Raw genomic sequence first — 27863 nt, 5'->3', positions numbered from 1 at the left:
TTAATGTGAGAGAGCTGTTGCAAAGAGCAGCCACACAAATCTTGACAGAATAGGCATGCATGTCAGGTGCCAAGGGGGTCCAAGATGATAATGGGGTTTCTTTTCTGTTGTAGTCTTCATCTGCCTTGGTAACTGATGAGAGGTGATCCTGCATCATCCACCTATTTTACTACTGAGGTCTTATATTGGCTTGCGTTGGACTACACTTTGTCTGGACCTTGTGATTGACCTTACTGACATAAATGGCATTGCTCTTAGGGTCTTAAGTAAAGGTTGAACCTCTCTAGTCCAGCACTCTTTTTTTCAGCAACATCCGTGGTCTGGCATGATTTTAGTTAGTCAGGTGTCCACGTACCACAGGGGTTGTCAAGTTTTCTGTGGTCCCACAAAGTTTGTTTATAGGCACCAGACCTGGCTTTCACTGTTCTGTTCCATTATTTATCTCTAATTTACCCCTAAATGTCTTCTAAAAGCTCAGTAAGCAGTGGAAGTGTTGGTAATGCTGCTAGACAATATTGACCACCTGTGGTGTGGCAAATTCTCTGGTTTGGCACCAGTCAGGTCCTGAGGGTGCTGGACTAGAGAAGTTCAACCTGTGCATGTGAGCTTGTTCATCACATCAAGGTGGCAGCACAAGGAAAGCATTCACAGGCAATGAAAGAAGCAAATGAATAAAAAAATAACTAAAAATAAACCAAAACAGATGAATGAGCCTTTGTGATAAATTTACATATTCTGGGAGCTCTGATGGGGAAGGCACCTTTCTCCCTTATTTGATTTAGTAAACCAGATGCTCTCATCTATCTTCTGAGAGAATGGCCAATTGAAAGAAGCCCTGCATACTGGCCCATTTACAGATGGATGCCCAAAAACAATGAGTCCAGAACTTGGCTATAGCTCTAGCTTCTTGCATTGACTCATGGAGTTTCTCAAGTATTTTTATATCTTGTTGATGATTTGTACATCAGAGTTTAACACAGAACTGGAAAACAGTATATTCTAAGTAACTTACTGAATTAATTTGTAAGATTGTTGATGAAAAAAATGATTTCATTTTTGGAGGGGAAATAATTGTTTTTTAATCATAATGAGTATATAAAATGACAAATATTCTTTCAGCAATTATATTTCAGAAGTGCCCGTGTATTCTGTAGCACAATTAACTCAATTTCTTTAGCAGAGCATCCTAATTTTAATTTGTAGGTAATGTATGTTGAAAAGAGGCTAGGTGACTTAGGAACATAAGTCCCATTCGTCTTCAAAGGAGCTTATGTTCCTCAGCTACTTAGGTGCTTTTTTCAATCCCTTCCTTATTTTGGTAACAAGCAATAGTGATTTATTTTTAATTAAAGGGATTTTAAATGGTTGACTAAAAATCATCTGACTTCACTGCTGTTCAGCACTTAATTTTCTAAAGACAATGGTTTGGGCACCTGAACATGGATTTCAGAACCTAGCTTCAGACACTCTTTTTGAAAAATCTCATCCACCATTTAAAATGCAACTGATACGACTATTTCTTTGCATTGTAGCAAAAGAATGTTGCATCGTATATACTGTACTAACAACACCTGAAGAAAGCTCGGATGGTATGCCACTGTTGCATTAGCACAGTTAAAGACTGCGTTAACATGAAAATTTGCACTGCCTCAGTCAGATTTGAGATTGTCACAAGTGTTTTTTCCACAATACAGCAATGTTTATCAGATTGTTTCTTTTCAGCCACACTGTTTGATACTAGGATATTTGTGAAGAGACCAAACAGTGGACGGCATATGAATTTCAATGCTTTTCTTACTTTGTGGAAGGAAAATGATCTTTGAAGGGTCAAACAATCTTATTTCTTTCACAAACTGGGATCCTTCTTTACAATCTACAAACATTTATTCTTTTTCTCATCTACTTCTACAAAATTCTCCTTGAGCATACAAAGAAACTACAACAACTCTGAAAAACTATAATTTCCTTTTGTGCTTTTAGATTTCTTCAATAAACTATGGGTAGATGGATTATCTATGATTTTAGCAGCAACAAGGATATCTGATTAAATTCTATGCAGAATAACACACAATTTGGCTTTTCAGGGGATTTTCAGCCAGGAAGTCCAATTCAATTTCTAGCCTGACATGCTGTCCACCATACCAAAAAAAATGGTTATAGTTTTGCAGTGATGTATTGCTGTGCAGATCCTTTTAGATGAAGAACTGCTTATATTCAAGGGGCATACAACAGCTTTGGAATGCTTAGTTCAACTTCATGCACAAGCATTGTTGCTTTTATGGCAGTTTTTTTATCCTCAGATTCTGTAAATATTTTTTCCTTCCTGGTATTGGTAAGGAAAACAGCTTAATTAAAATACTAACAAAGGTCATTGTGACAGAGGATGTATTTTCAAAGGTGCTTGAAATTGGTTTCTTATATTAGCCTTACAAACAGTATGACTGAAATTTGAAGAGGCTTTCCTCAGAATATCAGTTCAAGTCTTTTAATGTATGTTACTTTGTCTTGCAAAGAAGTGAATATTCTCAGAATAGACTGCATAATCCATGATATAGTCAAAATAATTAAAATTGCTCCCTGTTCATTTGTGTCTGAATATTTTTCATTATTGGGTAGGATTTTTAAAATGCCTTATGTGACAAAGGGCATCAGTCACAACCCTGGACTATCTGGAAAGAAAGGGGGTGGGTAGTAGAGAAATAGAGTGAAACAGATGGACTGAAGATCCAGGTCCTAAGTGTGAGTTCCACACCCTTATCCACTATCTGCTTCCATGGAAAAGTACTATCACTCACATAATGCTCCTATAAACGAGCAAGAGCTCCTGACCCATAACATATCATCTGATAGCAGAAGAAGTTTCAAAACTTGCTCTTTAGATGTTTATAGGCAGCTTACTGAGAGCGCGTATTAATCATTTAACCATTACTATAAAGAGAAAAAAAGCCATCAAGTGCTCAGTTCTACAGGAAAATTCTGTGCAACTGCAGAATTCATAAGACCCTGCCTTATATTTATTTAAATATCAAAGCAGAACCAGAAACAAGTGCACTAGTCTTTTATATCTAGACACCTGTGCTTAATAAATATTGGCTTAGTCACAGTAAAATGTGATTGCTGCACTCTTATTTGTTCATGTCACAAGTCAGCTATTTGACACAAATACTTTTCGTGCAAGAGTGGCCTAGGACCGATGTAGCAGCTATTCATCTTGTTAACATCAAGATTCCTTGTCGCTGATATGTGAAAGGCATACACAGCATCTGTTTGTACTGTACCTAACTCAGGACAAATATTAATCCTGCTTTCTTCTATATGAACAGAACACTATTCAAAGTTTTAAAAGTGAAAAAATATTTAGTAAAATGACCTTATTAAAAATCAACGATGACAAGTGTGGTCAAAACCAGTTTCGTTGTTTATTATGCTGATCTGACTAGATAAAATATACCGTGGTCATAATATCTCCAAGAAGTAACCTACAGACACACAAACTGCTAACGACAATGTCAGCATTTTAGATTTAAAAATGTGCTTAAGGAGATCTGTAGTAGAAAGCAAAATTAGAAGAGAAAAATTGGTATTTTAACAGTAAAACTACCATTTTAAATCCTGATAGTAACCCTACCACACACTATTGTATATGACATCTTGTGTAAAATAACCCAATTTTACCATATATAAATCTCTGCAATTCCAATTGAAGTAAACCACAGCAGTACCTGCATAATATGAAGGCAGAATTGGGCACATTACATATTGAGGTTTACATTCAACGCCATAACCAATCATCCACAATACTCTGAGGCCACCTGAAGTCCATGAGCGTCTTGAAGCAAGACTTCCCCATGAGCTTTGCCTCATACTCTGTGGGCATGATGTGGAAGAGTAAAAGAAATTTACTTACAGATGGGCAAAAATTGTAAAGTTGAATAAGGACTGCCTCACCTTCCGGAAATGTTTGGAGCTTCACAAATGTGTTGAAAATACACAAAAGTAAATACAAGTACAGGCAGTCCCCGGGTTACATACAAGATAGGGATTGTAGGTTTGTTCTTAAGTTGAATCTGTATGTAAGTCGGAACTGGCGTCAGCCGCTGCTGAAACTGATCAGTTTCAACAGCTGCTGAATCTGGACGCCAGTTCTGACTTACAGACGGATTCAACTTAAGAAACCCAGGCGTCCCCAAGTCACCTGCTGCTGAAACTGATCTGCGGATTCCAGGAAGCCCGGGGCAGAGCGTTCCTCGGCGCTACTGGAGCAACCCAGCAGCACCCCAGTTGCTCTGCCCCAGGCGTCCTGATTCAGCCACTGCTGAAACTGACCAGCAGCAGCTGAATCAGGACACCTGGGGCAGAGCAGCTGGGGTGCTGCCCGGTTGGTACAGTAGCGCCGAGGAGCGGCGCTGCGGGACCAACCTGGCAGCGCCCCAGCTGCTCTACCACAGGCATAGGCAAGAAAAGCCTGGTCTGCTGCGGGGAGAGGGGGGCACTAGCTGAACCCCCCCCCTCCAGCAGACCAGGGAGACGTGGGTGGCGGGACCACCCGCGTCCTCCATGGCTTTGCTCCGTCTCCCTGGTCTGCTGACCAGGGAGACGGGGAACAAAGCTGAGGAGCACGCCCTCAGCGGGACAGCCCAGGTACGCCTGGGCTGTCCCGCTGCGGGCATGCTCCGCGGCTTTGCTCCCAGTCTCCCTGCAGACCAGAGAGACGGGGAGCAGCTTTTCTCGCCCTGAAGGACGGTGGCGGCGGGACTGCAGCGCATCTGGGCATCCCGCCGCTCCAGTCCTCCGGGGCGAGAAAAGCCCCGTTTGTAACTGCGGATCCGACATAAGTCGGATGCGCGTAACTTGGGGACTGCCTGTAATCAAGAATAATTACTGTAAAGAAAAAAGAGCCTTAATGCACATCTATACAAGGGATTTTAGTAAAATAGCCAATATTTCAATACATAGAGCTTTTTTCTCTTAGGGTCTGTCTACACTGCAAAGTTAATTTGAAATAACAGCAGTTATTTCAAATTAACTTCAATAGCGTCTATACATGCAAACCACTATTTCGAATTAAATTTGAAATAGCGGTGCATTTAATTCGAATTTGGTAAACTTCATTCTACGAGGAGTAATGCCAAATTCAAAATAGCTAATTTGAAATAAGTGCAGTGTAGACACTTAATTCGAATTAGCTGGCCTCCAACCCTTCCCAGTTTCCCCTGGTGGCCACTCTGGGCCAAACCAGGAAAACTCTTCTCCTCTCCCCTGGCCCAGAACCCTTAAAGGGGTAGACTTTGGCCTCACACCATGTACCAGACCCAGGAATGCCAGAAGCCACAGCCCCTCACTCAGTGGCCGCACAATGACATACAGTGGTAGCCAGCCATCCCCTGCCCAGTCCACCAGAACCCAGGGGCCAGCTAGGGGCCGTAGATGGCGTGCGCCCTAGTGCGGAGATCATGGACCTCCTTGAGGTTTGGGAGGAGGCCCCCAATGTCTATGATCTCCACACTAGGTGGAAGAACGCAGCCATCTACGGCCGCATAGTGCCCACCATGGCCAGAAAGGGCCACAGGTGCACCTAGGAGCAGGTGAGCCTCAAAGTAAAGGAGCTGTGGCAGGCATACGCCAGGGGCACCGGGGCAGTGCCACAGCAGGGGCTAACACCTGCCCCTACTTCCCCGCCCTCGACCACATCCTGGGGAGTGGGACAGTCCACACCACACTGGGGGCAGCGAGCCAGGACTGGAGGGCCCTGACTTGGGCACGGTAGAGGGGCCATTGTGGAGGGTGCCACGCCAGCAGGACCCCCAAGGTTTCCCAGCACTGGAGTCAGCAGGGTTGTCCGGGAAGGCCACACCAGGTAAGTCCACACCATCACTGTCCCCTACTCGGGGGGGGGGGAGGAAGGGGTGGAAAGGGAGACCAAGGACCATGCGCGTGGGCCTTGCCTACCACACATCACAAAGCAACCTGTGCAGGTGCGAACATGTGCCATGCCACGCTGGGGCGGGTGGCTCCAGCTGTGTGCTACCCAGAGGCCGTGGCCTGATAGGCATACACGTGTGTGGAGAGACCTGACATGCTCCTGACCCCGGGGTGGGACACAGCAGGATGCCCTCCCTTCACACACACCCTCTACACAGAGGCAAGGGACATCTCCTCCCACCTCAGCCGCACTATAAATGGCACAGGGGCATGGGTGCAGTCCTAGGGCACCTCCCACTCCCGAGGATAGCTGGACATTCCAAACATGGCCTCTGTGCAAGCACAATGGCTCTGAGTGCAGGACATGGTCATCCTCACGTTGCAGAGGGGGTGTTGGGCTTCACCCACTGTGTCCCCAGGGAGAACTGACCACTTCTCTTCTTTCTCCACAGCCACACCAGCAGATGCAGGGCGCACCACCCCACCCGAGACATGCTCCCGCATTCGAGGGCTCCGCAGGACCACCACAACACTGCAGGGGTACCACAAGCAGCACCTGGGGGCCCTGCGAGCCCAGACCCGCATCATGGAGCAGCAGGTGCAGGAAAAACGGGAGTTCCGGCAGCAGCTGCTTGCCCAGGGTCATGCCATCTACGCCCATCTACAGGACCTGGTGCAGAGCATGCTGCTCCCGTGCCTGCTGCCCCCTCCCAGCTACTGTTTCTCCTCCCACTCCTTCTCCCCCTCCCACCTCTTCCTCCGCAACCTCCACACTCTCCTCCCCATCCTCCCATGGATGCCGAATCCCCCGCACCTGCTGTGCTGGGAGACATGTGGCCCAGCGAGACCCCCATCCCTGAGCCCTGAGTTTCCCCTCCCCCTTTTTCCCATTGCTTCCCCCTTCCAGCTCCCTCCTCCCGGTTTCCCCCCTCCCACCTTCTCTCCTGCCCTCTCCTACCTCCTTTCCCCAGTCTTCCCAGAAGTTCATCCCCTCCTAGTTGTGTTAAATAAAGAGAGTTTATATTTTTCAAAATAAGTGTATTTTATTTGACATTAGGAAGGGGGGTTAGGGAGGGGTACGTGGAAAGACGTGAGGGAGGAATGAGGCACAAGCCCCCAGTGAGGCAGACCACGGAGACTGTTAGTGCTCCTCGGGACAGAAGCTGTCCAGCAGGGCCCCCTGGATACTGACAATCCCCTGATGGACCTTCCGGATGGCAGTCTGCAGAAAGTGCAGCCAGGCTGATGGCAACGCATCCACAAGATGCACCAGAGTGCCCAGGGGCAGCTCTGTCTCCATGTTACAGAGTGGTAGAGCGTCCTGAGTCAGGGAAACCAGAGCGCTCCGAGACACAAATGCTTTGCTGTCCCTCATCAAGATAGACAAACAAGCAGAGACACCTGAGAACTGGCTGTCCAGGATGCGGGGGTAGGGTCCCTTTAAGCATGGACCTCAGATAGCCGCAGGCAGCAGCCCCACACAGGAGGTTCTGAGCTGGTGCCCTGCCGGAACTGGTTCCGGCCAGCCTTAACTCCGATTCAGAATCCACTCAGTGTGGACGTGCTATTTCGAAGTAGGAAAATGCTATTTTGAAATGCATTTTCTGTGTAGATAAGTTAGTTAATTCGAATTAAGTTAACGCGAATTAACGCTGTAGTGCAGACATACCCCTAGGTAATCAAGTGCTTGACATGAGTTTCAGCAATTACATACATACTATGGTATCCTCCCATATCTGGGAACCACTTGGCATCCTAATGTGACTAATTATGAATGACAATTAATGAAATAAATAATTTCAGCCATATGGAAACATCATATTTAAAGAACCCATATTTTCTGTCTCCCTCCTATCAGTACTGGTGGGTTCTATCATTGGCTATACCTTTGCTCACTAGGATATACAGTAATAGGATTTTGCAAAAATTCTATGGAATATCAGTATTTGATAAATCTGCAGCCAAATAAAATTAGTTAAAATGAAATATAAGTAAAAATAAGGCACGAGTCTGAAAAAATCTTTGTTGGGGATGGCGAATTCAAGTTTTGAAGATGGTATTGTCACTGACAGCACCCTGAAACTTTGAGATGTTTTCAAGTCAGATCTGAATTTTCTGACCTGAACCCTATCTGTATCTTAAAATAAAGCACATTCCAATATCTGAATTATACTGTTCTGCAATATGTAGATTACCAGGATATGGTATTCACTATAGGCTGGATTGGGATATCCTTTTTCCTGATGAGCAGCACTTTATACCAAAAGTAGTAAAGTATTATTCACTGAGAATAACGGTATCAAAACTGGCCCCTATATTGTTTTGTGCAGCTAATTATTCATTTTGCTCCTGGCATATTCCATACATTTAAAAAAATCCCAAATGCCACAATAATTGTTTCCATGCCCTTTTCTTTAGCATAATTTGAACTACCTTAGAAATAGTTCTACACCAGCCAGGTTAACTCATTGCAGAAGGCATTATAATAACTTTTCTCCACTTCACAGAGGATGCCAGTTTCTACTGGAACATTACTTTGTTTAGTATCAGAGGGGTAGTCGTGTTAGTCTGAATCTGCAAAAGCGGAAAGGAGTCCTGTGGCACCTTATAGACTAACTGAAGTGTTGGAGCATAAGCTTTCATGGGCAAAGACCCACTTCGTCAGATACATGTCCCCTTTAACTTTGTTTAGTTATTTATTATAAAACTCAATATTAATCATCATTGTATTCTGTGCATTCTATTCAGAAATTTTACCTTACTATCATTTTTTTCTAACACTATCATAAATGGAAATATATCCATATCTACTAAATGATCAAACAGAATATTACTTTTTACTTGTTTGTAGCAAAGCTATGAGATTTTATGAACCATTGTAAAAGCCCCCTGAGGAATTATGCTACAGAAATTTTCATTTTAAAAATTAAAAAGCATAACTTACTAATATACAATTATTGGTTTCAGAAATTGAATAAAAATTGTAAGGACCAAGACAACAGATAGTGTTTCTAGTTCATATAGAATTACCCACTACCATAAGAAACAGAGCATACCATAGCTAAAGATTAATGCCAGCATTTCTGTTTCAAGTTAGACTGTTCAAAGTGCTCTAAAATCCATATGGTCAATTGGATATCCTGGTGTACCTCGTGGGGGCACAGGATGTGGTCAGTGATCCAAATTTGGGACAATGTGATCATGGGATTTCCAGACAGAGCTACAGGATGGAGATCATCGCATCAGAGTTCAAAGCTCAGGGATTACCACAATAGAATGCAAGCCACCCATTAGCCTTTCAGGGAAATCAAATTAAAACATTATTTGAAAGAGAGTTTACTTCTTCAGTGAGTCATTCTGTCAATATTAAGGGTAGGCCTACACTACCATTTCAATCAAACATTGTGTTTCAATCAATCAAACTCAATGGTGTAGAATCCCTACCCTCTGGCGCATATTTAGCTCTGTCCACACTGGTGCTATGTCATCCACTGATGTAGCTTCTGTTTCTCATGGGATAATTATGCCAATTGGAGAGTGCTCTCCCGTTGCCATACTGCGTTTTTACCAGACATGCTGCAACTGTAGTGTAGTACAGATTTACCCTAAGGCTCACATGGCTAATAAATTACACTTGTGTTCTATCTCTGCATAGGCACAGTGTTTAAAGATGCCTGAGGTTCATAGGACCTCTGAAGTTCTAGGAGAATATCCCAGTCAATTAATTAAAAACTTGCACATTTAAATGAGCTGGTGATATTTGCTCATTTCACACATTACTTGCATTGGAAAAATGAAAAACTATATTTATCTGAAATGCATTTTATCAGATGAAGAGAGAGTGTCTAAATAATTCAGTAAGTGGATGTGAGTATAATATATTAGCTTTACACTAAACAGTTACCAGATTATCATCAAGAAAACCAGTTTTAATCTAATGTGTGTATTATAAACTTAAAAATGGAAAATCTCTTCATCTTGAAGGTAATTTATTAACAGAAGAAAAATAAAAGTTCCTATTGCCTGACTGGAGACTTACCATAAAACTCACAATGTAATTTATGGTCATATTTGATTCTGAATTTATAATCTTTATATGACAGTCAAAGCTATAATCAACTACATTACCCCAAAAAAATCTATTAGGAGATGCTAATGAAACAAAAGGGATAATTAGTTGAAACATATCACACTCCTGTCCCTGTCCATATATTAAAATGAAATTTAATTGCCTAAATCAGTGGTTTTCAAGTAGGGGTCTGAAAATATTGAAGTTACTATAGAAAAATGATTTTCAACTTGGGAGTCCACAGACTGAGGGTCTGCAGACTTATGTCTACATTTTCCAAAGGGTTCCTTACCACCATTTGACATTTTCAGGGATCCACAAATGAAAAAAAAAGGTTGAAAACTACTGGCTTAAATCTTTAAGGGATATAGATCGTATAGAAGATTAGGAAAATAGGTTTTCAACCCCAAAGATTTGGGTTCAAATATAATTCTAAGTCACGGATAAAAATGATCTCAATGATCTCATACTTAGTTACTAGACTCCTCTCTTTACTCCCAAGCAGCTAATTAAAATGTGCTAAAGGCCATCTCTCATACTTGTTTACAATCTTGAAGTCCTTCCTCATATGGATACTTGTGTGTGCTGTAACCATATACTATAGGGAAAATACATTAAACTATTGTGGGACAAGAGTTGAGAGAAGTTATACATGGGGACCACCCTGAAGCAGGGAGACAATGTGGTACCTAAGAACCAGAATTTCTAAATAGTGTAACTATTAAAATAAAGGCATTGTTTGTGAAAGTCATCTAATACTGTTCCATATGTACCACCAATTGATGGATACAAAAGATAGCAATCTAAATTTGGTTTTCTTGAAGCACAGTAAGTAACATGCAAAAATTTACCCCAAAATGTATGGATATCAAATAATTCCAAAACAACTCCAAGAGTAAACTCTATAACAAGGGGTGGGGAACCTTTTTTGGACAGGAGGCCTATGACCCACAGAAAAATCAATTGGAGGCCACACATAAGTGAGAAGTGGGGGGAATATCCCCTCACCCTGGCCCTCGACTGAGAAGAAGAAAGATACTCCCCACATTCCCCTCACCACACCAGAGCTTAGGTGGGCCTAGCCAAGTCGATTTTATGCGCTCCAGCCCCAGGGTGGCAGCAGGAGGTGGGGTGGGGGGTTGGAAAATCAGTGTAGGGTCCCCAATGCTAGAAGGGGAGTGCCTGAGCCATAGGGGTCAGATCCAGGACCCAAGGCCTGAGGTTCCCCATCCCTGCTCTATAAAATCATCCCCACAAACCTCCCCCAGGGACATTCTACATTCTTAAGATAAATGAGCAAGGGAACACAGGCAGACCCATCATATCTAGCCATTGCACTTTCACTGAAGGAGTATCAAGACTCAAAATCCATCCTCAAACTAATCACTATGCAAAGGGCCAGCTTCCTCCTGGACACAACTGACTTGTTCAGCCAACCCTCTTAAACATTTCCACCATGATTTCAACACCACTTATCTATTACACTCTCTCTGGAACACCCACACACCATCATCAATGTTCTGGATACCATGATTAGTGTCAGTATTTAATCCTACAGATAACAATATATAAAAAACTCAGGGATCATCACACCTACCTGTATAGGTCCAATAGTCACCCCAAAACACAAAGAAATCTTGTCTACACCCAAACATCTTAGTAAGATACAATAGAGTATGTTTCAGGGAGAAAGTCCAGGATGTATACCTTAACACACTCAAAACTGCTGTCACTGAACAAGAACACTCCACCACAGAAGTAGCTTGCATCATGGAATGGGCTACCCAAATACTTGAGCAAACCTGAGTCAATACAGAAATAAAATCTTCTAAAACTGTATATGACTAGTTGACCTCTACCATTCAAAACTAGGACCCATATGGGCTATCACCAAATAACCACAACCCATACTCATTGAGAACCCCATCTTGAAAAAAATAATCTTCCCTAGACCTTTGTGTAAGCTCAAATTCTTACCCCCTCTCACCAACAAAAATCAGTCCAATAAATGATTCTCTCACTTATTTTATCTATCTGACCCATAACTCAAGTAGTAAGACTTCTTAAATGTGGTACTCATAATGCATAAACAGAACTGAACCTTCACAATCAGAACATTTTTTTAAAAATCTGCCCCAGAAATAGTTTAAATAGGCCACATTTTATTTAAATGCTTTTTACTCCCTAACCATCATATTCAATTTATTATTTAAAAATGTCCAAGTTCTTATGATGACAAAAGTTTAATGCCACAATACATAAAGTATGTGATATTGATTATGTAATACTGTATCCATTTTCATTTTTTAATCTTTCATAATAAAAAGTATTATGTAGGAATATCTTATGCCATACAAGATCTCTCCAGCAGACCTTGCATATACAAAGAGACTAGTACTTTTTGTTGTTTTCACAAAAGCTTGAATATGCACAGTGTAAGCAGAACAATCATTTCTCTGTGGGCCTTTCCTCAGAATTTTTAAAACCATACAGAATAATTCATATGAAATCATTTATAAATGACCATCATGTTTGCACATTTCAAAGAGCAGGACTGTGGTATTTCTGGATATGCTAAATTATTTCCTTTTTGTTTAGAGGGTGAATTTTGCTGCTCATGTATAGGAAGGACCAACAGCAACTAATAACAAGCACCAGAGTTAGAATATCCGTGCATGTTCTCCACATAGCTCTGTCACTGAACCTTAAGACTAACCTTCAACACTCCAGGGTTTCACTGTTGAGTATGTCAGAATATGACAAATTATAAAATGTTTTTAGTTTTTCCCTGTATACAGCAAGTGGGAAGAAAACACCAAATTAATTTCCACTTGTCATCTCAGTGATAATTAACACCCAAACACACCTTACATTCTCAGACCACTCTGCTTTCACATATATAAAAGGAAATTATATGACTCTTAAAATCAGTGCAGTTACATCAGTAGGAAAACAATAAAGTAAATTGGGCTCTTCATTTCCTAACAGAAAAATCTACAAAGGTTGTGAAGCAATACTTCTATTATCCATTGCCTCACATATGTTTTCCAATAGCTTCCTAATTTTAAATATGGTCTGCTCTAACCACCTACAAACAAAAAACTTTAGTGTAATATTGTTATCCCTTTTGACTTAAGTAGTAACCAAAAAAATGGGGTCTTGTAACAGAAACAGGGAGAACTACAGTGTCTGCAGAGGCAACAATAACATACAAATATTGGTTCCCAGACATCTAGGACATCCAATAAAGAGGTTGTCAACCAACCACCTGAAAAGTCACATGGTTTCATGAATCTTCTACAGAGTGATCTTTGACAAATTTTGTTGGAAAGCACAGCAGACGAAGATCAGCATGAAAAAAAATACTTGTCTGTTAGGCATGTGTGAATCTGAATACAGAAAAGTGATGCAGTTTGACCAATTTTACAGATTATAACCTGAGCTTGAACAGAGTAGCTTTTCACTGGTGCAGTTGTACATTCATTTGTGACAGAAAAAGCATGTCTTTTACAAATGTCCCTTTATCAAAATCATTGTCTTGAGAAATCTGGACACAAATGCTTCTCCTATTGATTCCTGCTTCAGCATGTTCCTCTACAGCATAACAGTCAAACTGAGCTCACTGTCAAAACACTGTTTTATAGAACTTTAAATTAGAGAATTTTATTTTTTTAAAGAAAGTGAGACAAAGGCAAATTGTACAAATAGAAAGGGAAAAAAACCTTGTACTGACCAAATGCTCTGTAGAATTCTTCCAGAACTAGGTGCTTGTCACTGTTATAATCATCATATTTCAGCAGATCGAACAGAGAGCAGTCAGACAAATCCTTGCCAAGCTCATCCTGTTTTATTACCTGACAAGAAAATTATAACCATGAAATTACATTTGAGCTCTCAGAATTTTTTGGTATAATTAATTGTTTCTAATAATCATGAAATAAATCATTGTAAGGCTTCTTTGGGGTAAGGAACTGAAACAGTGCAAAGTTGGGGATTTCCATTTGCTTTATAATTACTTACTATGACGTATAAAATTAATACAATTTAAACAGTGGCAATGAGTTTATACAAAAGTTTCTGAAATATTTGGAATATATAGAATGAAACAATATGTAACAGCACAATATAAATATTTTGGTTTGCAAGAAAGATTTCTCTGTTGAAATTCAGTGATACAGCCATTAACAAAAATGAGCTGTATCAACAAAGACATTGCCCTGTATATAACAGGGATTAGAAGCAAGTCTATCTATCCCATTATCCTCCCATATCCTATCCCAAATCAGAATGTTTTATTTTTTCTAGGTTCCAATTCTTACTACACCTGCAACTGCACTAAGTTCTTATACACATTTGACAAACCTATTATAGTTCTTAAGAATTTGTTATAATTGTTTCCACAGGGGGGAATATCCACTATGTAAGGATACAGTTTATGTTTTTTAGATTTTTACACTAATGAACCTCTGCTGAATGACCATTCTTATAATTTATACAATGTTTATGTTCAGTCTTGAGATTGGGGTGAGCAAAATATGGCCTGTGGGCTGGATCTATCCCACCAAACTGTCCCGCGGCCCAACGGAAGCATCAGGCATGCTCCCTGCCTGCTGTACCCCTGCATGCTGCTCAAAGCAGCCAGCTACAGGGGTTGTGCGTCTCTGCACACTGCACACCCTGGTGGCAGTGGCAGGCTGCTCTCCCCACCCTCAGCACAATTCTCATAGCTCCCACTGGCCGTGCTTGAATCACAGGTAGTGCGCAGAATGCCCCTCCCCTCGAGGGACATGCAGCACACAGGGATGCACATGGCCCCAACAGCTAGCCACTTTGAGCAGCATGTGGGGGTGCAGTAGGCAAGGAGCCTGCCTGAAGGTTCCCACTAGGCTGCTGGCTGTGATCCACTTAAGGTAAGTACCCTCTGGACTAAGCCTGCCCTTGGAACTCTTGCCCCTCCTTCTCTCAGCCCTCTGCATCCCCACTCCTGCACCTGTAAACTCTCATAGACCTTGTACCCTGATCCCTTGACCTAGGTCACACAACACAAAACTCTGCACCTGTACCACTCCCAAACCCTACACCCCAATCCCCTGCCCTGGGTCACAAGACCCCCTTTTCACCCCAAATCCCTTCTGTACCTAACTTCAACCCGAGATCCCAAACCTCCTCCTTTAATATCATGGAAGAATGCCATCCTTGTTCACTTACTAAATTCTTAGAATGCACCAGTCTCCGCATGAAAAATAATTGCCCAATCCTGTTCTAGATTTGCTGGTCTGCAAATCCCACTGACTCATTTAATATCTTAAAAGTGTCTAAGATCCTTTATAACAACAAATGCTTTAAAAAGGAGACTTAATTATATATCCTTAGAAATCGAAGAACACAGCCAACTGTTGAAATGCTGAAAGAAGCTCAATTTGCAATGAACACAGTTTAATTCAATATAAAAAAAGACTATAAGTTTTCCCATAATCAAAACAAAGGAACCAGACAGTTTCACAAAATACATAATTATGATATTCCAATTGCTCTACCCAAAAGAGCAATGCTGATAACTGATTTCATAGCTCTCTTTATGGCAGATACAAAAAAGTTCCAAACATACAAACAGCATAAAACAAAAAGGACCAATAAATCAGAGGTAGAAAGTGAAAACTTATTTTTCCCCAACAAACAGGATGACTCTCATCCATCTGTACAAATTTCTGTAAAAATTGTATAACTTGTTAGTAACTTTCAAATGATAATGAAGTACAAACACAAAACCCATAAAAACTACCATATGCATACTTTAGTTATTTAATAAGATGTTATTTGAAGCAAATTAGTTCTATTATGCATTATTTATCTAGCTTGTTTAATGCCACCAGAATGCGGGGGGGGGGGGGGGAGATGCTATATGGGCTCTATAAAATGTAACAGGTCCTTAGCCACCCAAACATCTCCTTAGCTGGCTGATAAAAGAAAGAAATGCTGCCAAGGATAATTAACAAACATACATACCTTATGCTCCAAGTTAAATACTGTGCTTACAGCATTCGGAAGTCTCGCTGTTCCAGAAGTCCTACAAGTTTCAGCTAATTAACTTCTAAATTCAAGATGCTTGTGGATGTTATATTTCACAGATGGATCATAAAAACACAACTTTGTGTACACGGAATCGCTCAGAGCCTGCATTGTCCAGGCAAGGGCTACAAGGGCAAAGCCACTCTTCCCCACAATGACTTCTTTGGACCAGACATCTGTACTGGCAGCAATGAGCCTCTCTCTCCTGTGCTCCTAATCATTGCTGAGCCTTCCTTGACTCAAATGCAACTGGAACAAAAGTTCAGGTGTTGAATGTGTGTGGTGGGGAATATATTTGGATGAGAACCTGGAAAGAGGAAGGCCAGAACGGGAGTATGGCAGTGGTGGGCAGAGAGTGGGCAAACAAAGAGAATTTAGATTGGAGCCGCTGGTGGTGGGAGGCACTGGGGAAGGGGAGGTAGAGAAGGAACTTGAGTGCCAGTAATGCAGAAAACCTGTTCATTTTTCTCTGTGGGTGCTCCAGCAAGGATACTGGTACTATAAAACAGAGTGAGGTGGGGAAAGAAAGAGCCATGGTGCAAGAGGAAGGACAAGGAAACAGGAGGCAGAGAGTGAGGAAACTAAGAATGAATGGGTAAGGAGAGACTGGGATGAAAAATGTAAGAAGTGGAGACTGGCACTAGTAATGCAAGAATGGAACTGAAATGAGGAGCTAACTGGAGGTTATGACCTTTCAGGGGTCATGAGCTGTCAGCCTCCATACCCAAGCTCTGCTTCACCTCCAGCATTTATAATAGTGTTTTTAACTTATAAGAGAATTGTAGTGTGAAAGGGGTCACCAATTCAAAAAAATGTAACCCACTCTCATATATTCCACTTTGTTCAGTGCACAGAGTGGGTGGTGCTCTGGGAATGAGGGTATGTAACACTTCAGCATAGATGCTACTTAATTAAACCCTATGGAAGAGCTCCTCCCATCAGCATAGGTAACCCATGTCCCTAAGAGGCAGTAGCTAGGTCAATAGAAGTATTCTTCCTTCAACCTTGTGCTAGCCACACTGGGGGTTAGGGTAGGATGACCAGATGTCTCATAAAAAAAAAGTGTCTCAATTTTTCACACTTGCTATTTGGTCACCGTAGGTGAGATTAATATAGCTATGTCTCTCAGGGATATGTATTTCTTCCATACAGCTGAGAGACATAACTAGACTGAAGTAAAATCATAGAGTAGGCCAGTCCTAAATTAGGATCTTATAGTAAATGCAGTTGTTGTCTGTCAGAACCTCTGTCGTATTTGTTGCAGATGCAGAAAGGTGTGTACTGAATGAGATAGGTGGTTGAAGGAAGAGAAAGAATGATCTTACGGCTAAGGAAGTTGAATACTACTTGGGAGAGCTGTCTCTCATCCTTACCTCTGCCACAGAGTTCCAATATATACTACAGGTTAAACTTCTAAAATCTGGGACTGTCTAACCCAGCAACAGAAAGCAATTGCTGGACCAGAGAGCCCTGGCTGGCCAGGTTCAGAAGCACAGCCCAAGTTGGGTTGGCGATGGGGAGCACAGCCCCAGCCAGGGTTGTGCAGGGTCAGCAGTCAGGAGCACAGTCCTGGCTGGCGCTGGCAGCGGAGAGCCCTGGCAGTCCTGAGGCTCCCACACCACTGGCCAGATTACGGTGCCCACACTGCTCATTTCAGAGAACAAGCTGCAGCTCATGGTCAGGGCACTCATCTGAGACAGAATCATAGGACTGGCAGGAACTTTGAGAAGTCATCAATTCCACTCTGCTGCACTCATGACAGGACTAAGCATCATCTAGAACATTTGATAGGTGTTTGCCTAACCTCATAAACATCTCCAATAGTGAAGATTACACAGCCTCCCTAGACAATTTATTAACCACCCTATTATGAAGTTTTTCCTAATGTCCAACCTGAACATCCCTTGCTGCAATTCAATTGTAGCAGACACATGTTCACACACCTGCTTTGAAATTTAATCATGAAACCTTTGTTTGTGTCAATTTGGATTAGCCTGAGAATTTCCATCTCCACTGGCAATTACATCTTCCAGGTACAGTACAGACATAATCTCTCTTTCTCTCTGCCCATGTGAATGTGGTTCCAACAGGAAAGAGAACGTGAGAGACAGATGCATGGGGTTAAAATTTAGAGACGTTTCTGACTTTTACACGTAATAGAGAATCATTAAGAAGCCATATCATGTGTCACTGAGACATTTTCATTTTTTTTGGAGCGAGAACTGACACCATTTGAAACAGTAAGAATGTGAGATTTACTGTGTTTTACAACACTGCTTCAACTCACAGCAATATCCTCCTGTTTTACTTCAGAACCTCTGAGGAACTTAATTAAAATACTGGGGAAACAGGAGGGGAGGTCTTGGTGAAACTGACACTCATTTTCATTATAAATTAAGATTATCAATAGCTGCTTGTTTGATTTTAACTATATTGGAGACAAGACATTCACAGTTAAATCCTGCGGTATTTGGAGAGTTTAGACTAGCAGTGAAATAGTTTCCTTCATCAGCCTAGATGACTTCAAATTCTCATGTGCTTTCCTTTCTAGGAATGGATTTAAGCACATGCTTAAATACGTTCATAAATCAGGCTTTTAGCTAAAGGCACAGAAAAGGTTTACTACCTAATGAGTTCTTTGTTAGCTTGTTTAAGTCCTAAAAGAAGGGTATATGCCACACAAAATACCACCACCACAACCAGCATGAAAAAGCCTTTATTTAAAAGTCAGAGGCCAAGGATTTAATTAGCACATAGAAAGAACAAAACAATCCCTCAAGAAAAGCATTAACCAGGGCTTGACTTAGACACAAGCAAAGCAAATAGCTCTTTTGGGCCCCGAGTTTCTACTGACAATGTGAACCAAGAAGTCTGCAGCTCTTTCCTTCCAGAGAGAGATACATTTCCTGTTCCACATCCTCCTGCAGCAGATCAGGAGGTCATGGCCTTGTATGTCAAGGAATTAATAAAATGTGAACATTTACAAAACAAACAAAAAAGAGATGAATAACCATGATCTTATTATAACCTCTTTTCCCTTACATCTATTGTTTATTAGCCTCAGTTGTTTTGTCTAAATTAGATAGTAAACTCCTCAGGGCAGCAACTTCTTCTTTTATCTGTTCTCTAAAGCAAAGCATGCACATTAGGGCTTCACTAACATATAATTAGGAAGGACATAACAGGTCCTGTGATGTGATTTGAATAGTGGAAACAATTAATTTGGTTCCATCAAAGATAACTGAATGTGTTCCCTATGGTAGATAAAACATCAGAGAAGTTTTTTTCTAACATTAACAAACCAATCAACCATGGCAAGAGGAGCGCCAATTACCCTTTTCCTTATATTTTTAATTATAAGATATTTGGTGCAGAAACTATACATTTTTATATTTCTGAACAACATGTAAAACATTTTGGACACTATTATTAGTAAATAAGGCTCAAGAAAAAGTCAAGTAGGTGCAGCAATTGCCTGATCCAACTTGTACCACAGGCTTGAGAATGCACCAAAGTTTGGGAAGGAAACTCAACTTAATGGAAGAAACAGGTAAAGGCAAAGATGAGGGAGTAATAACAAATGAGAGGGAGTGTGGCAATCCTAGATTTCATCTCAATGCTGGATTTCAAAATGAAAGTGAGGTGATATACCCTGAATGCAGTATTCTTCCAGGAAGCTATTTGGATGGAGAGGGCAATGGTGTGATTAAAGATAGGAGTCCTGGCTGTGTAAATATAGATAGAAGATACTGAAGATAGTAAGAAGAAATATTGGTATTACCATAAAAGAAAGCATAAAATGCCATTCCTTTTAGATCTCAGGAAACTTTCACTTCTGAAGCCACATCTCCAATTAGCAATCGATCTTCTTCGGTTTGATTTAGTGGGTCTAGCTTGAATGCTGAGGGCACCTCAGCATCGGCACCAAGCCTCCTTGCTGTCACAAGGAATAAGGGAAGTTGATTGATGGGAGTCTTAAAGATTAATCAGTTACTTGGAAAATTTGATAAAAATATCTACTTCTTGCCTGTATCTTTTGGAAGTAGAAAATGCTAATACTATAATAAAATAAAATGACACTAAAGTTAGAGCTTTTTTGAATGAACTAACATGCAACAACTATGTTGTTCCTGGATATTACCTTTCATTTCATTTGTGAACAAAGAATTAATTGAATATATTATCCATGTAGGCACCACATGAATTCTAAAACATGGAATGTTTGTGTGTTTATGTAAAATGTGAGGCAAGAAAATGGAAGAGCGAACTTTGCAGTGAGATAGCCTCTGAAAAACCAGAGGGGTGTAGGTGTGTGAAAGTGAGTGAGAGAGGAAACAGCTGGAGAGCAGAAATGCAATCCACAATGCTTAAGACCTACCTAAGTGTTACATATGTGGATAGACCTTAACTTTTTTTTTCCTTTTTGTTCTTTACTATTGATCTTATATAATACTTCCTTTAGATCATGGAATTCACTCCTGGCCACAGCTCCTGAAAGGAAGGCTTGAGTCTTGTTCACACTGCTGTGCTTCATTAGAAATTGGTAACTATGCTCCCACTTGTGCCCGCAGTGTAAGAATCTTCATCTGATTATTAAAAAATATCTTACCAACTGTTTTTATTTTTTCTCTTTTAAAATAGTAAATACAGAAAACAAATGCAGATATAGGTATATTTTGCTGTCCAACCTGGTTTTGGAGTAATAAGCTAGAGGTGATTTGCCAGGGTTAGCCCCTGGAAGGCTTCCAGTGCTTTATTTACCTGTGCATCCACAGGTACTGCTACTTGCAGCTCCCATTGGCTGTGGATTGGGACACCACTTCCTGCAGCTCCCTTTGGTCAGGAATAGTGATCCCTGGCCAATAAGGGCTGCAAGTAGCCATACTTGCAGATGTGCAGGTAAGTAAAATGTTGGCTAACCTTGGTGAACCTACTCCTCCTCTACGCAGTAAATCATAAATAAGCAGCAGACTTCATTCTTCTTCATTATTCCCTCTGACATGTATAATTTGATTTTGGATTAATTCATTTTAGGATATTTCCCTTTTTTCATCTATATGCCTTGTTTTGGATGACCCACAAAGATAATAAGCAAATACAGCTGCAAAACAAAACAGCTTCTGGGGACTTAATAAAGTACAGGCAGTCCCCGGGTTACATGGATCCGACTTACATCAGATCCCTACTTACAAACGGGGTGAGGCAACCCCGCACTAGCTGCTTCCCCCCAGCAGACCAGGGAGATGCTAAGCTAGCGCCCCCCCAGCAGACCTGGGAGACACGGAGTGGTTTTTCTCAGCAGACACCTCAGCTTGAGAATAAAGGACTGAGGGAAGTGAGGTGTGGGAGAATAAAACTGAGCTCTGGAGAAATGTTTGCCTAGAGTTTCCCCTACAATATGTACCAGTTCCGACTTACATACAAATTCAACTTAAGAACAAACCTACAGTCCCTATCTTGTACATAACCCGGGGACTGCTTGTATAACATTGTTTCGTCATCTTTTTTGTTACATTACTGCAAAAATGCACTTCAATAGGTCTGGTTGAATGGAATGAAGCTTCTTAAGAGGCCAAACACCTTTCAGTGAACACTTATAGTAAATAACAAAGGTTTACTTTTTGTAAAAGGCCCATCCCACTATATGGGAGCTATTTCATTATCTACTGGAAAACCCCAATTTTATTCTCATGTCTCCCCACAATAACTGAATCCTCCTTGTTTTCTCTCTTTCTCTCTCACACACACACAAGCAGAGTTTAAAGAATATATTAAATGCTAGAGTTTTTTTATGTATTAGAGAACAGATAGCTAGAAAGCCAGTTTATCAGATTCATAGCTAAAGATGTGATTCCATCACAGATCCAGTGATTTTCTGAAACCTCCATTACTTCTGCAGTGAAGCAGCTGTCAGCCCCAAAACAGTAGCAGGGCTTAGGTGAGGCCCTCCTAGGGCTGGAAAAGTGATGGTCATCCTCTGTGGCAGGAGCCTTACTGTAGCTGGAACAGTTGGCCACAGAAGCAGTCCTTAGGGCTGCTGCAGCAGCAGCTGAGATTCGGTCAGCCTCCAAAGCAGGAGCAGAAGCATGACTAGAGCAGCTGCTGAACGTGAACCTCTGGCAGTGCTCAAAATGCTAAGACTCTCCTCTATCCAGCATATTTTTAGTAAAAGTCATGAACGGATAGTAGGATTGTGTGAATTTTTGTTTATTGCCCAAAACCTGTAACAAACTTGATTTTATTCATGGTTAACCATGAACAGGCCCAACATATTATCTTTTCTGATTCTGATTAACTTAATGACTTATCCTTTAAGATATCAAATGCCTTCAGCCATTACTGTATTTTCCTGTTGTTACAGATTTAGATATTTTGAATTATTATTTCTGAGAGAAGGGGAAAGATTATATCTTAAATCAATATGATCTTGTGCAAACTTTACCTATTCTGATTTAGCCCTATCCCACATGAGTAGTCCCATTACTGATCATGAAATAGTTGCATGAGTAATTGGCTATGTCTAGACTACAACTTTTTTTCGGAAAAAGGTACACAAAATGCACTCTATAATTTGTGTACCTTTTTCTACTTCTTTTTTTGTTTTGGAAGAAGCTTTTCCGAAATTTGGCCCATCTACACTGGGCCAAATTTCAGAAAAAAACTCTTTCGGAATATCCCTTCTTCCTCATGGAACGAGGAAGATGGTGCTTCTGAAAGAGCACATCTGCTCTTCCACATAAAAAATGGAAGAGCAGACGCATTCCCTGGATGCAGCAGAGTTTTTCCAGGATGTCTGGTATTCCGAAAAAACTCAGCAGTCTAGACATACCCTAAGTATTCACTATCAAATGTAAAGACTCCAGAATTTGTCATGCATTTACACTGGATAGAAGAGGTAAAATATTCTTGAGCTATAATACTGTAATAAATTATAGTAAATCACATAATCACTTGTTAGTGACAAATCACACCTGAACAACTGTAATCCTAATGAAAAAGGGAAAAGAATAATCATTGGCCAACTTGAGATACTGTAATGATACAAACTAGCTTTCTGGAAAAGTTCTCACTCTTGAATATATCAGTTTAAACAAACAATCAACAAAAGACACTTTCACCACTGCAAAAGCTATAATCCCTTTGTTTGGAAATTTATTTTCATCTCACATTGAGAGAAGAAATTTCATGATTGGTTTCTGAATGGAGTATTTTGGTTCACCAAATCCTGCTGTTCAATAATGCAGCAAAACTTTTTGGTTGCTACTGTACTTCAGTGCTGCAAATTAGAACATCTGTGGAAACAGGCTGCACAAAAACTCTGAAATATTTAGCTATTAAAGTAGAGAAGGGGGGAATAAATCACTCCAGTTTTCCTATAATGGGTTAGTAAATTAATATTCTCACAGTTGGAATACTGCCAGTCTCCCAGGATTCAAAATATTAGGAATCAAGTGCCTCACCCCTAAATCATGATATTGTCTTAAAAATAATTAATTATGGATTTTTTATTTGCTTTCTGGTTTTTGAGCCAACAGGGTGAACTCAAGTCAAAAGAAGGCTGAGGGGGTACATGATTGCACTTTTTAAATATATTAGAGGGATAAATACCAGGGAGGGAGAGGAATTATTTAAGTTTAATACCAATGTGGACACAAGAACAAATGGATATAAGCTGGCTAGTAGGAAGTTTAGACTTGAGATTAGACGAAGGTTTCTAACCATTAGAGGAGTGAAGTTCTGGAACGGCCTTCCAAGGGAAGTAGTGGGGGCAAAAGATCTATCTGGTTTCAAGATTAAACTAGATGGGTTTATGAAGGGGATGGTTTGATGAGATAACAGGATCTTGGTATCTAGTTGACCATTCATTATCAGTGGGAAATAGGTCAATGGAGGGATGATAGGAGTTACTATAGAGAACTTTCTGGGTGTCTGGCTGATGAGTCTTGCCCACATGCTCAGGGTTTAGCTGATCGCCATATTTGGGGTCGGGAAGAAATTTTCCTCCAGGGTAGATTGGCAGAGGCCCTGGAGGTTTTTCGCCTTCCTCTGTAGCATGGGGTACAGATCACAGCTAGAGGATCTCTGCATCTTGGGATCTTCAAAGTATTTGAAGGCTTCAATATCTGAGCTATAGGTGAGAGGATAATTCTAGGAGGGGTGGGTGAGATTTTGTGGCCTGCACTGTGCAGGGGGTCAGACTAGATGATCATAATGGTCCCTTCTGACCTTGGAGTCCATGAGTCTATGAGAATATTTTCAAGGTTTTCTTCCACAGATGAGGACTGGAAACTTTGTTTTTTGTTTGTTTGTTTTTTAATGGAATTTGAGATCATAACGTATTTTGATTATTTCAGGAGTTGGTCATATATAAAAACACAAATATGACAATAATTACAACAAATTAATGAGATTTCACAGCCATGAATTGGCCAGATGGGAGGATCTTGCAGCAGTTTATGAAAGTATTGGGTGGGGATGGAAGGAGCAGAGGCCAATTCAAAAATACTTTCACTTAGGCAAGAGGAGATTTACCCATACATTATGTAAATGCTTCTTGATACTGACATTCAACAATACTATTTAGTCTTGTCTTCTCATGTAAAGGCTGCCAGTCATTCAAAATTTTATGACTGATGTGTAGTATAAACAAATGAAACTATGAAGCTAATTTGCAGTAATGAATTGAAGGCTTAAAATTCAGCTTCCCCTTAGTGCAAGTCAAGTCCATTAATTCATTTCACCTTTTGTTTCAAGAGTCAATATTATGTTTATTCTTTGTATCTGGAGCTTATGAATTTTTATTCCAATCACATGCACATGTGCACATACATGTCTCCTAGAACTATGTCTAACTTGCCTTCAGAATACCTCAAAACAGTATTTTGTGTCTAAACAAACATTACCAATATTTTAACACTTCTGTTTTCCCCTGTAAAATGAGAAATGTAAGTTGGAGTGTCAGCACAATAGCACACTTTCTAGACAATTGGGGCATAGCACCTGAGCTCACGCAATATTCTAGAGCTGGTATCCATTAATCCAGAAAGCTTCTCTGCTCTTAAGTCTATTTGAAGGCTCTGAGCTCCTTTCTACCTTCTATAGGGTTTCTGCAGGCTCTTCAGCATTTTGGTGGTTGTCTTTCTAGCTTATTATGCCCGAGTAACTCTTCAGCAGCTTGCTTCAGGAGTTTCCTCCTCCAGCCAATACATTCTTCTGGTTGCCACCCTGGTCCTCAGCTTCCCAGCTTTTTTATCCTCTTAGTTTCTGTGAAGCTACCAACAAGTGGTGGCCAGCTTTGGTTCCTGGACTGACGTGGGGTACGTACACCCTTTGGTGTTATACGCAAAGGGGTCAGATGAAGATTATATTGGGATACGATGTTAAGTAGTGCACAACAGCAGTGGTCAACATTTTTACAGAATTTGCATTTGCAGAGTTATTTTAATCTTAACATAGTGTTAATGCCTCAGGATAATCATCATCCACTTCAAGAAGCCTCAAATCCCTGAATAAAGTCTCACATCCAATAAGCCCCCATGTAAGTATCAAATAAAGGAAAAGGAGTGCAATCAAAGGACACCATATATCTACACAGCACTAGAGATTTTGCAAACTTGGCCACAGGCAAATTGAAGAGATATTGTGCTGATGAAAAGTAAAATACAGATCTTACCTGAGAGAGTTCGTTGCTGTCCACAAATCCATTGTTGTCAGAATCAAAATATTTAAACATTTGATCCACCAGCCATTTCTTTAAAACCATTTTATCTTCAGTGCTGTTTTCTTTTGCTTGTGCAATGTCTCTCTGCTTTTGTATATCCAACAACATACTTTTCACTTTGCTGTATTCAGTGGATTTGCACTTGTCTCCTGGAAAGGAAATGTGCAAGATATTTTTGAGGCAGTTTTTTAAATTGTTTACAAGCATAAAAATATGCAAATACAGAAGACAGTGATATCTTCTACTACTAACGCTTACCAACAGGGTTGACACATGTATGTGGGTGCATTGCTGTTTTCATTTGTACATCTATTGAGCTAGAGATCTGTTCTATAAGGGCTGACTCCAAATCAGCTAGAGGCTTTCCATTTGCTTACATGTGCTTTGGATTAGGACAAATCAGACTGAAACACTTTTATAATCCTATATGGTGGCTCAGTTTTCTGTCTCACAAGACTTTCCATTCAAATATTTTCCAAAAACATAAACAGTGTCCAACATCCTGCTGTCCTTCACATTGCACATCATTTTAGAGCAAGACTTTTTGAAGATGAATAAAATTTTAAGAAAATACTTTGTTGTATGAACATGACAAAAAAGTGTATTGCACTGCAATATATGTAGTAACAACAGTAAACACGATGTAAAATGATGTATTACAAAAAAGCAGAGTTCATAAAAGGATTTCACTTAAAAATGGAATTACAGTTTTGAGTATTCATAAACCAACTCAACCTCTTTATCCACCTCTAATATTAACTTAAATTTAATAGGGGTGGGCGGGGGAGAGGGAATAAGAATATATATGACATAAGATCTAGTAGAGAAACAAAGTGGGTGAGTTTGTATCTTTTATTGGACCAGCTTCTGTTAGTCCACTCAAAGATATTACCTCCCTGTGATGGGCTGCACTAGGCTCTAATGCCCCGTATAGGAGGCTAGCAGCCTTGCCCATCCCAGCAGAAGAAGTAGAGAAGAGATCCTCCAGGTACTACAGAGTGACTGTCTCTGCGGCAGCCAATCAGGACCCAGCAGAGGGGTATAAAAGAAGCTGCAGGGCTGGGGCCTGGAAGTTCCCTTCAGGAGCTTGACCCAGCCAGGTCTATACCCTGACTGGGAGATCAGCATTATGGCTAGCTCCCAGTGTGAGCTGAACCTAAATCTGGGTAAGACCCAGACCCAGTGGCCAAAGACCAGCCACAAGCAAAGACTTACAAGCACCATGGACAGGGTTCGTCAGGCCCTGGTTCCAGGACTTTGAGGGTGACTGGACAACCGGGCAAGGACCCTGCACAGCACCACTTGGGCTTGGTGAGTAGTGGGGTGCTCACCAGCAGGTGGACCCATTACACTCCCCTGTTTTGTGTGTCTCCTATTCTGGGATCAATACAGTGACAGCACTGTTAAGGCAATGCTCAGTCTAATCTGTTCTTAAAATCTTCCAGTGCTGGGGAATCTACAACCACCCTATATAGCCTATTCCAATGCTAAATCTATCTTCCTAACTGTAAGAATAGTTAAACTTAAATATCCCTTTCTGCAAACGAAGCCAATTTTATTCTTATCCTATCCATGGACATGGAGAACAAATGATTGCTGTCCTCTTTGTAACAAACTTTTACAAAGTTGAAAGCTGTTACATCCCTTTCAGTCTTCCTCTTTCCTCATAGGTCATGTTTTCTAAACCTCTCACCATTTTTTTGCTCTCCTCTGGTCTCTCTCCAGGTTTAATCACATTTTTTTAAAAGCACAATGACCAATACTGGACACTGTACTCCATCTGTGGAGTACTGGTTGAGAGGAGGTCAGAATAATTTTATCTTAGGTCTGACATATGTCACTCCTATTAATATCTCCTCCCCACACATTTCATGCTTGCCTCTATCTACAACATCACCACACATAAGAACCGCCAACTTGGATCAGACTGAAGGGCCATTAAGTCCAATATCCTCTGTTCGGACAGTGTTCAATATCAGATGCCCAAGCAGGAATGAACAGAACAGGCAATCAGCTGATCCACCCCATTTTCTATTCCCAACTTCTAGCAAACAAAGGCTAGGGACATGATTCCTGCCCATC

General features: G+C 40.9%; 1 protein-coding gene across 2 annotated transcripts in view; it reads right to left on the bottom strand.

The window, feature by feature from the left end:
* FSTL5 (follistatin like 5) overlaps positions 1-27863 on the bottom strand; it is a 549779-nt gene that overhangs the window by 235165 nt on the left and 286751 nt on the right. For both annotated transcript variants that reach the window (XM_006121877.5, XM_006121878.5), the window contains exons 5-6: positions 25734-25930; positions 13725-13845 (exon numbers count right to left, since the gene is read on the bottom strand). In XM_006121877.5, coding sequence (XP_006121939.4) covers positions 13725-13845; positions 25734-25930 — 318 coding nt within the window. The remainder of the gene's footprint in view (positions 1-13724; positions 13846-25733; positions 25931-27863) is intronic.

This window comes from Pelodiscus sinensis, chromosome 4, assembly GCF_052426305.1.
Source record: "Pelodiscus sinensis isolate ZL-2025 chromosome 4, ASM5242630v1, whole genome shotgun sequence".
Taxonomy (NCBI): Eukaryota; Metazoa; Chordata; order Testudines; family Trionychidae; genus Pelodiscus; species Pelodiscus sinensis.
This window is presented reverse-complemented; position numbering and strand designations above follow the sequence as displayed.